Genomic DNA, 13,844 nt, shown 5'->3' with positions numbered 1-13,844 from the left:
GGTGTGAATGGGTGTGAATGGGTGAATGATGACATGTAGTGTGAAAGCACTTTGAGTGGTCGAAAATACTAGAAAAGCGCTGTACAAGTCCAGTCCATTTACCTTTACCATTTAAGTGCATGTAAACGGGATGTGATTCAATTCACATTTGACCCTTGTTAGACTGGACATGTAACGAGTACTGGCCTAGTCAGGTTGCCATCGCAACAGTTACAAAAAACTGTATCGGGCGCTTATTCAGGCATGACACTGACATGTAGAATTTACATAATGAAGTGCCTGTCTGCTAGTCTCAGAAGGGGCTTAACAGCAAAACGCATACATGAGGCTGTGGATGCACCGGCTTTGTTAGCAGGTGAATCTCTGTTCTGTAAAGCAAAATATTGTCTCTGTGCTGCGATGCTGTCGGCATCTTCTGCAGAGAAATGCTGCATGAATGGACAAGAGGCAGTGTTTTCAGTTGATTCTGGGTTATGGTGAGATGGTCCCGGGCTGAAATTGCTGGAACAGACTTGCTGGAAGTGGCTCGGGTTTTTCATCTCTCTGTCCCTGCCTCCCACATCTGCCCGCTATCATAATAACAAGCAATAACCCTCTTTCAGCAATAACCAAGACTTTTACGCCTGTAATGTGGCTTCAATAAATAGTCATGTTTACCAAGGGGCCATATTTTACAGCAAATTAGTTTCCAGCCTCCCCTCTTGCTACGTTTTTTATTTTTTATTTTTTTTGCCTCCTCGTGCTGGAGTACAGTACATAATGTGGTGCATTATACATACCAGCACAAACACGCATTAGCACATTATCAAATGTACTGACAGAAAATAGCACAGTCCATCATGCATAATCACACCACGCATTAGGAATATGCTTTGAAAAATACACTCTCTCCCAGTGAGGTTTGGTAGACATGTTGAACATCAGCGTGTGTGTGTGTGTGTGTGTGTGTTTGTGTGTGTGTGTGTGTGTGTGTGTGTGTGTGTGTGTGTGTGTGTGTGTGTGTGTGTGTGTGTGTGTGTGTATGGTAGAGGCAGACAGCTTTCTCGGGGCACTGTTGAAAGCAGCAGCACAAGCATGGGGGCGCGTTTCATTAGTCTGTCAAGCTCAATGATATTTAGAGCCGCACACCCTCGGCCAGGACTGGAAAACTCAATCAGCTCTCTGATTTCATAACCCTGCTTGGTGACAGGGTTTATTTTATCGCCCCGCTGATTCATTCTAATAAACGCTGGCTGCCCAGCGCTCCACAGCTGAAATACAACCCCCCCCCCATCCCCCGTCCCCGTCCTCCATGGGTCGACCCGAACGCAGGGAAGGGGGTGGGGATAAATCAGAATTGTGGGAACTGGAGGGTGCAGATAATCCATCGCTGGTCCAGGTGTCGCTAGCGAGACTGCCGCCCCACACCTCCCTCCTTCTGCACCCTTTAGCACAAATCAGAAGCCGGGACAGTGTTGATCTGTGAGGGCTTGGTGGGGCCATTGATTGCGGACGACAGAGGAGGAGAGGGCTAATAAATAATCAGAGGCAGAGTGCGGAGGGTAAAGGAAAACAATTATCTGCGGAGGTGGAAAGCACATAAAGTGAAGAATGATAAACACTGTGAAATATGATTGACTCCAAGTGATATATGGAAGCCGAAGGACAGGCGGAGAGGTCTGTGTATGCAGAGATATCCCTGAATGGAATGGCTGTGTGCAAGTTGAGGACTCACTGTACCGCCCCAGGCCTAACCACGTTTCCCTGTGCACGTGTGTCAATGTGTCTCTCTCTCTCCGCAGACAACGGATGACATCGTTTCGTCGGCGGAGTGCTCCAGCGACGACGAGGACCTGGAAGAGTGCGACTCGGGACATGCAGGTGGGATGGGTGTGTCGAGTTGTGCTTGCTCTGAACCTGGTCTATTTCTCCTTATCTTTCTTTGATTTGCTACCGGGGAGCCTCTCCTCTTAGCATCATGTCCCATGGGAGCTCCAAGTGTAACTTCAAAAAAGCCCTCCGAAAAGTAGCCACTGTGAGAAATCTACACTAGTTTAAGGGGTTCTCAGTGTATATCTAAAGTCTAAAGAACTCTTTGGAGATTGATGAAAGCAGTAAGAATTAAGTTCCTATATCCTTAGCATGCTCTCAGTAGGAAGCTAACTGTAAATGCATACATCTTATAGTCAGCTACTGCAGTCAAAGCTCACACCTTTCATCTCTAAAACAAGTTACACTTAGCTATGGGGCCACTGGATGCAGACATGACAAAGCGTTGATACTAATTTTGTTCTCTCAGCATTCAGTCGAGAGCAAAACTTTACTCAACAAAGTACGAAATTAGTATCAAGCCCCATGTCGCCCGCACTGATGCTTCAAAATGTATCTGTCCTGTACTCGTTGATTTCCTCTTGCTGTGCGTGTGTGTGCGTCTCTCTTGACAGAGGATACATTTTGAGATTCTTTCGAGAACAACGATGCTTTCAGCATAGATACTGTGATATGTAGCAGACTAACTGCAACAGAGCCTCTTCCTCCCTTCTCCTTCTTCTTCTCCTCGTTTGTACCTCTGTTTCCTTCGTCGGAGGCTTGCCTTACCTGAAACATTCTAATAGAGAACAGATATCCTCGAATTTCTGTGCGCATCGTCTCTCTTCCCTCCTCCCTTCACACATACACACACACACACACAGATACACACACACATCACTTTGTGATTAAATCAAAGTGATAAGACATTCACTCAGTGGAGTTTCAAAAATACAATCACAGCTGGAAATATAACTGCAGATTTTAAATGAGTGGTTATTTTGAGGCAACTTGGGTTTGGACGTCTTTTGAACAAGAAACTGTCAGTCACACTCGGGCCCAGGGGCAGTTATATATTAGGCATATATCCTAATAGTACGGAGCGAACCAGGAGAGTGTTATCGAAGCTGGCTCAGTATGTAAAGAGTGTCTCCCCTTAAAACAGCTCAGGCTATTTGATTGCTTCACTGTCCTTCGAAACGCCATCCCAGCAGACTAATTGATGCCACGTTAATCTGCCTAATGTGGCTCATCTTGGCACCAAGCATGTGTCCACTTTTACTGCTAATAATAAGCCTGAATTGAAAGATTGCATTGCCCCTTTTACTTTGTTATCTCTGCTCGGAAAACAGATAGTAAGTCATTTATTTATTTTTCTGGGAAATGAGGTCTTTCCGTGTACTTTAGTAGATATTCATTTCCTCCAATCATTGTATTTGAAGTCTTATCACGCTGTTATAGCGTTTGTTTCCTTCAAATTATGAGCACATTTACGTCCTTGCTCTTATGGCTTTTAATATGAAGAGAAAGTCATTTTCTCCAGGCAGTGCAGTATTTAGGTTCTTTATCTATAAGCATGGCTCGCTCTCTTTAATCAGAGAGTATTGAAATTGAATGGACACATTTTTGCAGCTCATACTGCTATTTTCCCGTTCCCGACACTAATAAAACATCAAACCCAAGTATTCTCAAAAGTGGAAGCGCAGTGTAAGAAGTTTCTACTGAAGAGAACATGGTACCCTCCCCTCATACAGTGGCAACATATGTAGCCATACACACTCATACATACTGTACATTTCACCATGTTGACACAGAAATTCATATCCTCATTCCTTGCCCCGCTCCAGTCGTGTGAACAGCTGCATGACATGATGTTGGTTTGTTTTCTGTTGCATTTTGTTTCTTTTGTTTTCTCCTGTGATGCACATATGAACATCTCTCTTCTGTATCGATTTGGACCCAGCTGTTGGGTCGCCTTATATTTGAGCTTTTTATTTTTGTTTTGGCTTTACTTACGGGCCGTCCGGGTTGATTGGGGTGATTTTATTTTCTCGTTTTGTTGTGGTTGTTTTTTTCTTTGGTGTCCTCATCATTCGTCATCCATCCTCCAAGCAAGGATAAAGCCACTCCTCCCGTTTTTGCCTCATCTTGTGCCGCATGAACTTTTGGTGGTTGGAAAATTCAAAGTCCTGCTCCTCATCAAGTTTGTGTTTATGTTTTATGCCATATGGCTTCTAGAGAAACATCCTTCCCCCCCCCCCCCCCCCCCCCATTTGTGATACAATGTAGGAAAATGAACGGCAACAAAATCTTTTCTTGCCATCATCCTTTTTTTGGCCTTGTGCAGGCAACCCCATTCTGTCTCAAGAAAGTTGTGTGTGAAAGAATGACTCCCTGTCTCCCCTCCCGAGCGTTAACCCCCAACCCTCCCACCTCCATCCCGACTCACCCACCTTCTTTCTGCATATACATGTCTGTTTGAATGCAGATGGCATAAAAAGACTTTTATTGCCACAAAGTATATCTGTTTTTCTATTCTATCTGTTGCTCCAAGTAGAAGGCATTTGTGGCATGCACACTGTACTGGACTGTACCGCAGCTCTGTAGACGTATTTATAATCCTCTCCCCCCACTCCCCCCGCTTCTGCATGGATATGATTGGCATCCATTTTGTGTACTGCTTCTTCTCCACCCATAGGCTAACCCCAGCTGGCTTCTACTACATGTCAGTGTGTGTGTTCGGGGCTACAGCAGCGGCAGTCCTGCGCCGCCGCTGTAGCCCCGCGCCGCTCCTCCCTCGGAGGCGTGTTGTGTTGGTGCTTGTGCCTGCTGTCTCTGTCAGTGCTCCGTCTGTGTCTGCCAAACAGCCTGTCTCTGTCTGCTGTACGTGGTCGTCTCGTGGTTGTGTTGTTTAATGAAACTGTTAAACCTTACCTTCTCCCTTTATCCCACGTGAGTTCCACAAGAGGGCAAATAAGGAGTGTGCAGTGAGATTCTGGACAATCCTCTGAATAAGGAGCTGAACGCGTTGACATCGCTAGAAGTCCAGCTGACAATCAGAGTTTCACTATGTGGAGGAATTCACTAAGACGACCTCTAATGGAAAACATGCAACGCTCAGTTCAGAGAACAGCGAATACCAGTTCAATTCATCATTCAATTTCAGTGATTAACGGAGTTGCAGCTTGTCATTACCGTGTAATCTGAGCAATATTTCTGATTAATATTTAGTCATATTTTATTAATTGATGCAAATGAATTTCATAAAGTGCAAATGCAAAATGTTTGATTAGTACATTCAGTGCCTCAGACATAATATTACTGAGACCAGACAAAGATCACTTCAAGTTAGACTTGTACTACGACAAGCTAACAATGCACAGAATGACAGAGCAGACATTCAGACCTGTAGGAGCAGAAACAACACAATGTTGATACATTCATGCTGGCTTTGCTCTATTTACTCTTGTGATGCCGGTAAGCATTCCCAACTCGTCACAGAAGGACCTGGTTCAGGACCCCTTGGCCCCACTCATGTTTAGGCAACAGAACTACTTGGTTAGCTTCAGGAAAAGTTTATGGTTTGGGTTCAAATAAGTATGTTTGTTACGTACATAAGTTAAGTGAGTTAACTTACTTTGTAACTTAAAATAAGTCAGGAGTGAATGGACACCCTGAGCAGATGCTCTGCCTGTCTAATACTGAAAGCCTGGTTCGTCTCATACAGATGTTAAAGGGTGCCTTGTGCGTCAGTATTTGCGTTGGTTTTTGACAACCTGGGAAAGAGAGCCAACAGTGAGTGTTTACATGGACATGAATAACCCGTTTATGAGGATTATCCCAGTTGTGTTCATATTTAGAATATATTGTTTACATAAGCTCAGAGAAATCAGGTTATTTATATCCCTATATTTTCTATATTTTCATAATAATAGTGGATGAAATGACTGACGTGTAATATGAAAGGAGTTACTCATATAGTGACAAGCCTTCAGCAGTGTGGAGCGTTTTAGCCTCTTTCAGCTCATTGTTTTGATGTTCGGGCCAGTAACATTAGTTTACTACGCTAACTATACTGTTAAACTACAGTCTGCTAAGACATTACACTTATTAACTTCTTGATAATATGTCAATGTTGCGCTGACTACAAATGGCCAAAACATCAGGTTTAAGGGTAGGGGTGATCGTCCTCATTGGTAAAGGAAACCAAAGATGTCTGTTAACCTGTAGATAGCTTTGTGCACACCAGCATCCCCTTGCTACTTGCTGCACTAAAAGAATGTTGCCACTGAGCATAGACATACCGGTGTGTTGTTCCCATCTGTTTAAACAAACAACACAGAAGACAGCCTCCCACACATCTCTGCACACAGGGCAACTGTTGCCCTCTGTGACAGCCAGATAGATTGTAAAAAGATTGTGTATTTAATAAAAGGGCCCTAAATGGTCCAGCATGCACCATTACCCTATCAGCCTTTGATGAAGTGGAGCACAGATCAAACATATTTATAGATCTCTCCTCATCTCTTTGGCCTTAGTGGGTAAAGAGTCTGTGGATCAAATGAATGTTCGGCTAGAAGCATGGATGTGATGTTGTGTGATTTCTTCATTGCTGGAAGAGCCCCGACACGTGTAGGGGTACAGAATGAAGTATGATAGGGACGGATCACTGGGTTTCCTTGTGGCGTCAGCCATGGCTTCTGTCAAGCCCCATCAGGCTGGCTGTCACTTCAACACAGGCCCCAGATCAGTTTAAAGGTCATTCAGCTGACACATGTCCACCTACTGCGGAGGTGCAGCCTAACAGCTGTACAGCAAATCGAGCGGCTGACAGGGGCGAGTCGCCACGCCTGCTGGAGACGCCGATTTAATACGCCAGACTGCACCCATCCACATGATGACAGATTAAGAGCTACCTGCCTTGCGCCGCGGCTTCAGGAAGCCCCTCCTTCAGCCGGAGATAGTTCATGCATCAGTACAGGATAGACCTCCCCGCTTGTAAACACAACGTCCATCAACTTTTAGGATGGAAATGAACTGTCCATCAGTGAGAAATCGGGAGGGGTGTGTACAGGTAAGATAAGTTAATGACAGGGTAAAGTGCTCAGCTTCTTAAGGTACATGTTTCTAAGCTCAGCCAATGCACAGGGCACCAATATAATCCCTGGCATGTCCCGTTAAGTGTGTCCACACTGAGAATCTGTGTTTTGCTGGCTCTCTGGTAATCAGCTCTCTAACTGTGGAGGGTAGAAGTGAATGAATCTGCTACAGCAGGTGTCTGGGCACAATGTGCACAGCTACAATGAGATTTCAGGGCCCCAAACCACTGACTCGCCCACAATTTGCAGCGTTGAAATCCCATTGACTCAGTTCATCCATGGTTGGTGCTGGTGCACCGGCTTTCCGCTTTTATGGTGTAGCATCGTGAAATCCCTGACACACCGTCGGGATTCATCTCCATCCGGAAGCCTCAGCAAACGCTGGATGGACACGGGGATCAGGAGAGAGACGTGAGGGAAAGAGAGAGGGAGTGGAGGAAGAGAAGAGAAAGTGCTGCTCTAAGATTTCTGCATCTGTAGCCTCCAAGCTGCTGAGGTAGTCAATCAGCCATTTAGAAATAACTACATTTACTTAATTCCTCTTCTAAAGCCGGCACAGGCATGCCGCAGTCCTTTTTTTTATCATCAATGATGAAAAACAGAATCGGTGGAAAATTCAGTTTTGCTCTCATTTTCATGGTTTAAAAAGATTGGATCGTTTTTTCCCGTTGATGAAAATGCTACCCAGTAGGCACCGGCGTAAAGAAACTCTTTTCTTAACTTTATTTTGCTTAAAAAAGACAGAAAACAGAGGAATAGAGATTTGTTTGCCAGGGAGGCGGAGGCTTAGAATAAAACCCATCCATCTTGACGAGTGCGTTAGAAACCACAGTGTTTGTCTGCTACAGAAATGTAGCGAGATGTGCAACGCTTGTGCAAGAGCTTACACAGGATTAAAGTGTTTACCAAAACATCAAGGTCCTCTGCACTGACTTGACTGGAGACCCTTGACTAGCAGCGGTTCTCCTCCCATCCAAGTGTTTTGTTTATACGGTGCAAAGCTAACAGTTGCCGAAAGCTGTTGACCAAGAACGGAGTGAAAGGATGCAAACAAGGCCGAGACGACGAGGGCAGTCTGATGAATAAATCCTCACATGAAATCACTTACTCTGCACTGGCATTGTTTATATAAGTGGAATATTATAGTAGCTATACAATGTGATCGGTAACTGTTAGCTGAGGAGACACACTGCAGTCAAAACGCTATATCATGTCAGACAACAGTGCGTTCTGTGGAGCATGGTAGGAAGAGCAGGAAATGCACATTTAAGACGTCAGTGTTGATCACACAGAGTCGGTAAAGTGTGACGGACGCCATCTTTCCTCGATCACACGTAACTCGTGGACCTAGTTTTGCGTAATGAAGCAGGTTTCTGTAGCCGGCCTGCAGAGGATGAACCAAACCCGGATCTCTGAAGACAAATGGGCCTCTCACAAAGAGAGACGCCACCCTGAGCCCTCTTGTGGAACTCCTTGCCAACACTGTGTTTATCTGTCACACAGAGGCTGTTGGTTATGTGCATAACGCAAAGCATCCAAACACTTAATAAAAATGAGCTCATTAATTATCTCTCTGCTTCCCCTCTTGATTAATTGGCAGTCTCGTGGGCCTAAATGCCACATAATGCTGGTTATATATCAGCCCTGACCACTGCTGATGAATGGCTCCTTTGCCTGAGAAAACACCCCACAGCCCTGGGTGGCAGTGACCTTTAACTGGCCTCTGACCCCATCTTAAGCCCCTTCCCCTACCTGTCCCATGGCTTGCTGTATTGTTATTGTATATTACTCTCCCTAAATGCAACTTACTTAAGCATGCATTAACCCAACTTCTTATAGTGGAACTCAAATCCAAAATAAAACCATGTCTTTCTCTGACGTACATCCAGATTGCACGCCCTGTCCTGTGTTTTAAGATACTAACAAGAGAAATGTAGTAGTAACTAATAATAAAGTCTTTATTATTAGTTAAATGAAGGTGGTGACACTTTGCCTATAAACTGTCCCCCTCCTCTTTGTCTGCCTCAGTGTGTGCTTTCTGGTTGTTCATCTTTGATAGTGTGAGAAATTTAATGCCTTTCTGTCTTTCTTGCTTGCTACTCTGTTTTAATTATTTTTGTTTTTTTTGTACATATATGTTCAAACACATATATGTGTATCTATGTTTCTATTCTGAAAATGTTTAAATTTTAACTATCTGCTAATTTGCTAAGAATCGATATTGCCAATGTTTTGATGATTTCTTCCCTAATTAGAAAGAAGCTCTCTCTTTTCTCTATGAACGAACGACGACTTCACAAACAACAGGAGGTTTTTAAGACTGGCTGTCAAAAGCACGCAGCTGCATTTGGGATTTCAAATTCACGTCCTCATAGAGAAAAAAGAGAAGACACCTCTAAAGTAGACCCTCACCACTATCTGTGCAAAGTGTTCCAGAGTGTTTCTATGCTGATCTCTAATATCTTCCTGTTATCTGATAGCTATCTCCGATTGAAATTTGGATTTAATCAATGAATGACTCAATTAATTTTGTGCATGGCAAAAGAAGTTGCAGCTTAGGGTTTGTAAAACTGTCAGTGTTGAGAGTGCTGTTCTCTTCTGTAGATGGGCATGTATATGCTCATTGTTTGTATATCCCCATCCCTTCCTTACAGCCAAAAGCTCTAATGCCGCCCGACCGCTTCGTGCCGCCTTTACATGGACATGGCAACTGATGTACACGTTCACCCCCATCTATGTCATTTCCTTCCTAGTATGTTCATAGGTCCCACCCCGTCTCACACTCCCTCCTCCCAAACCCTTTACGTAGAGATTCTAAGATATGTACAGTCATCCATTTGTTCATTAATGAAGTTTAAAAAAGAAAGAAAAGAGAGTCATCGAATCAGGCTGTAGATATTTATGGAGAGACTTATCTATCAAAGCAAGAATTATAGATATAAACTTTTCTTTTCATACAAAAATTAAATGACTATCAAAAGAACAAAAAAAGGTTATGCTGAACAGAATGGTGAGGAATATTTTTCATGTCATGATGTGTGGATGTATGTGTTGTTGCCTCCCTGTGCCATCCTGTCTAAAGAGATAAATATATACTAATTAATGAGAAACTGCTAAAAAGAAACTAACCTAACTTGTCCAGAGGCATTCTTACACAACTTTCTTTTGTAAACATTTTTTTCTTCCTGCCAAAATCATGCGGGCAATTTGTTGATGTAAGTTGACAAAAGTGATGGTATGCTTTCTTCCTTTGAAAACTGTTTTTCTTTTTCTTTCTCTTTTTGAAGGCTTTTATGATTTTCCGAGCTGACTTTGTTTTTACCTGTTTTTTCTACCTACTTATTACTAATCCCTCTGTGGATAACTCTATCTGTGGCTTTACTTTGTGAATGTTTCTTTTACAATGTTTGCCCTAACTCTGAACTCTTTTTGCAATGCCTTAATTATTATTTTGGTTTCCTTCTTTACTGTTGTGTTCTTTTCTTTATTGTTCCAAAAGGTTTGCATCTCTTTATAGTGCCCTGTTTGTGAGCCTTTGCAATGTACAAACAAGCCACTTTGGCAAGAGGATAAGCAGCTTCAATAGACATCTGAATGTTTCAAACCCTTTGTAGTCGTCGAACAACAGGTTTAGCAGTAAAGCATGCGGTATCAAGTGTTCCCAACTGGAGTTATTAGAATGAGTGCATGTTTAAACACACAGGTCTGTAAGTCTTATGAATAATCAGTTCCCATAGAGTGAAACTGCAATGTCATTCACGTTTAGAGGGAAACATATTTGTGATTCTAATCATAGTCCATCAAAGATGGAGGTTAACACGGGATTATCACCATGCCTGAGTCCTGTGTGAAACCAGAAGTCAATGTTGACTAATAATAATGAAATAACATGAGAAACCAGGATGTTTAAACCTAAGCAGGTAGTTTTCTAACAGTTTTGTTCTGCTTTGGTTCCATTTATAACATTAATCAGGTGTTTAAAACAGTAATCCAGGAGAAAATACGTTTCCCTCGATATGTAATTGAGAATGCAGTTGGTAGTATGGGAACGTATTTCTGTAGCAGACAGGGTTGGAATAATATAGTGATTTCACTCCAAAATGGAGAGCACAAGCTGTTACAAGCGAGATCCTCCCACCAAAAACCAGCAAACATTCAGGTGTGATTGAACTGCCCGGTGACTTTGTGCCATCGTGGTAACTGTAGGGCTCAAAAGGCAAGAGGCTAGGGCAGATAGGGGAGCCTACTTATGCTGTTCCCTTCAATTCGTATGACTTGTGAGCGCTGACTGGCTGAGACAGTCTTCTCTTGTAGATCAGTGTGTGACCCTCTGATTGAACTAAAGTGCCCGTCAGGTTTTTAAGAGGCTCAAAGTGATGTTTTTTGGACTTTGGAGCACTTCCTGTCCAACAACACTGCCGCTTCTCTTTTTAGTTCTCTGTCATTTCTCAGTTAGTATTTTCCTCCCGTGTGGGTCAACAGGCCCCTCCCTCAGCTGCTATATGAAACTCCTTACCAACACTTTCTCATTTCAGACTTAGTTATCCTGCTTTCAGGCCCACTGGCTTGCACTTGACTTGCAAACAAATGCATTTACCGTCTGCTTCTCTTTATACACACAGCACATCTTTTGGTGCTCAGTGTTTTGAACGGACTAAAAAGGATTTGCACTTGAAGATAAATGAAACAAGCCTCTTAAAAGCCTGAACTAGTCATTTATGTGGAGAAATGTGCAGCAATATCGGAAACAACTAAATATTGGGCCACAATTTGTGCGGCATTACACATCAGTCACAGTTTTTCATACAGTAACTCGTGAATATTCATGCAGCACATAGAACATCTGATATCCATGACTGCAGTACAGATGTAGTGCTGATAGAGCATTATCTGAAAACATGGAGGATACGGTGGAGTTAGGATGTGGAGTCAGTTTAATGTGGCTCACCCTGGTGCGTCCCTCAAAGCCTTTTGATGCAACGTAGACTTTATCTATGGCTGTTGTTTTCCTTTCAGTTTGGTCTTGTTTGGTTCTGAGTTTCATTGTTTTTGCACTGGTACAGTATTTTCCGTTCTTTCTTTCCTTATTTTTCTTCAGTTCATTTCTTCCCTATGTTGAGCTTTGCTTTATACATTCTTTCGGTGTTTGGCTGCTTCTTGTTCAGCTGACTGAAGACCGCCCTCTGACTGCTGTCTGTTTCTCTCTTTCACTTTCCAGGAGGGGAGCTAGTCATCCCCGTGCTAGTCGAGGACCCCATAGACATCCCCTCTGTATCCACCCGTTCTCCCTTCATCCCCCTCCCCCCAACCCTCCGCCCTGTCCTCACCATTATTGAGACCACCAAAGAATCCTTGGCCATGGCCACTGAGGCGGGGGTACCTTGCTTGTCGGACCGAGGCGGCGATGATTGTGATGATGGTGATGGTGGTGATGATGGTGATGATGATGATGATGATGGCATGGTGATTTCGGGGTTTGGCTCTGGCGAAGCTTTCGACTCTAGCCTGCCCCCGACTGACGATGAAGATTTTTACACCACCTTCTCCCTGGTAACAGATAAGATCTTGACCACATCGGCCTATGAAGGCGGCTACAAAGCCCTCGCGCCCAAGTGGGAGGCCAAGGACTTGAGGCCTAGCAAAGCCTCTGAGGCAGGTAGGACTACACCCACCTCGCCTCTGCCTGACCTCCGGGGCACGCCGCCGGCGGCAGTCCCCTCGGACACGCCACCCAAGCTGCCCGCCGGGAAAATGAACAACCGCGAGGTAAAACCCCCGCAGCCGGACATAGTACTGCTGCCCCTGCCCACGTCCTTCGATCTGGACGGCACCAAGCCACGGGGCCCCTTCATCACCTCGCCCATGCTGCGCACGGTGCCTGCCGCCTTGCCCACCGTGCCCGGCGTGGTGCGGCGGGTGCCCCCGGGGGCCTCAGAGGTGATCCGAGAATCCAGCAGTACCACGGGCATGGTGGTGGGCATTGTCTCAGCCGCCGCTCTCTGCATCCTCATCCTCCTCTATGCCATGTACAAGTATAGGAACAGGGACGAGGGTTCCTACCAGGTGGACGAGACGCGCAACTACATCAGCAACTCAGCGCAAACCAATGGCGCTGTGGTGAAGGATAAAACGCCCAGCGGCAGCACCAAAGGCAGCGCCAGTAGCAAGAGACCGAAAGACAAGGACAAGGAATATTATGTATAGAAATCAAACGTCATTTCCCAACACATAGAAAAATAAACTGGTTGGAACACAGTTATAAACATTTTGACAGTACCATATTGGCAGCTGTGATTTAAAAAGGATCTCAAGACTTAATGAGTCACTGAAACATTTACAAAAGAACTTTGGCTTATGGAAGCACACTTACTATTGTAAGCATTACAGAGAGACAATGCAGTACAACTTCACCGGGACTCAATGTGGATCTTTTTAAGGAGTCCCTGCTGGAGACATTTGGCAGTGTGAATAAGATCACTCTAACATCCACACGGCCCCAAGTGACTGTCAAGAGGTGTGTGACCCTTGGAGTTCTAACAACCTTGTCCATTGTAACCCTGTAAAATACGATCACTGTCATTTCGGCCGTTCTGAGCATGCATGTGAGGTGTATGTGACGTGGTGCTGGCATCTGTGTAAGTGAGGGACCTCAAGAAACCATGATTGTCGGGAAAGTTGGAAGTCAAAACATGATTCGCATCACAAACGGTTTCATTAAATGTAGCTTTCATGGATGCGATATGAGCTAAAGCAAATAAGTACTTACAGCTGTCTTTTTATTTCTACTTTCTGTTTGTTTTTTATTTATTCATTTAGTAAGTTATTTATTTATTGGATTTAGGTCCTTTTTTTGAAGGATGATGTCCAGTCAGGGTTGACTAGGCAGTCCTCAGTGACCGCTCAGCAGGATGTGATACAGTTATGTATCTCAATATTTCTCCCTCCCTCCCTCACGTC

At 44.2% G+C, this 13,844-nt stretch overlaps 1 protein-coding gene across 1 annotated transcript in view; it reads left to right on the top strand.

The window, feature by feature from the left end:
- Nucleotides 1-13,091, top strand: part of nrxn3b (neurexin 3b) — a 262,834-nt gene extending 249,743 nt beyond the window's left edge. Inside the window, exons 23-24 of the mRNA XM_076084372.1 lie at nt 1,782-1,860; nt 12,106-13,091. Coding sequence (XP_075940487.1) covers nt 1,782-1,860; nt 12,106-13,091 — 1,065 coding nt within the window. The remainder of the gene's footprint in view (nt 1-1,781; nt 1,861-12,105) is intronic.
- Nucleotides 13,092-13,844: the final 753 nt, after the last annotated feature.

This window comes from Anarhichas minor, unplaced genomic scaffold, assembly GCF_050575085.1.
Source record: "Anarhichas minor isolate MPS153535 unplaced genomic scaffold, ASM5057508v1 ptg000136l, whole genome shotgun sequence".
NCBI classification, from domain to species: domain Eukaryota; kingdom Metazoa; phylum Chordata; class Actinopteri; order Perciformes; family Anarhichadidae; genus Anarhichas; species Anarhichas minor.
The sequence above is the reverse complement of the archived record's forward strand: the minus strand, read 5'-3'. Positions and strand labels throughout refer to the sequence as shown.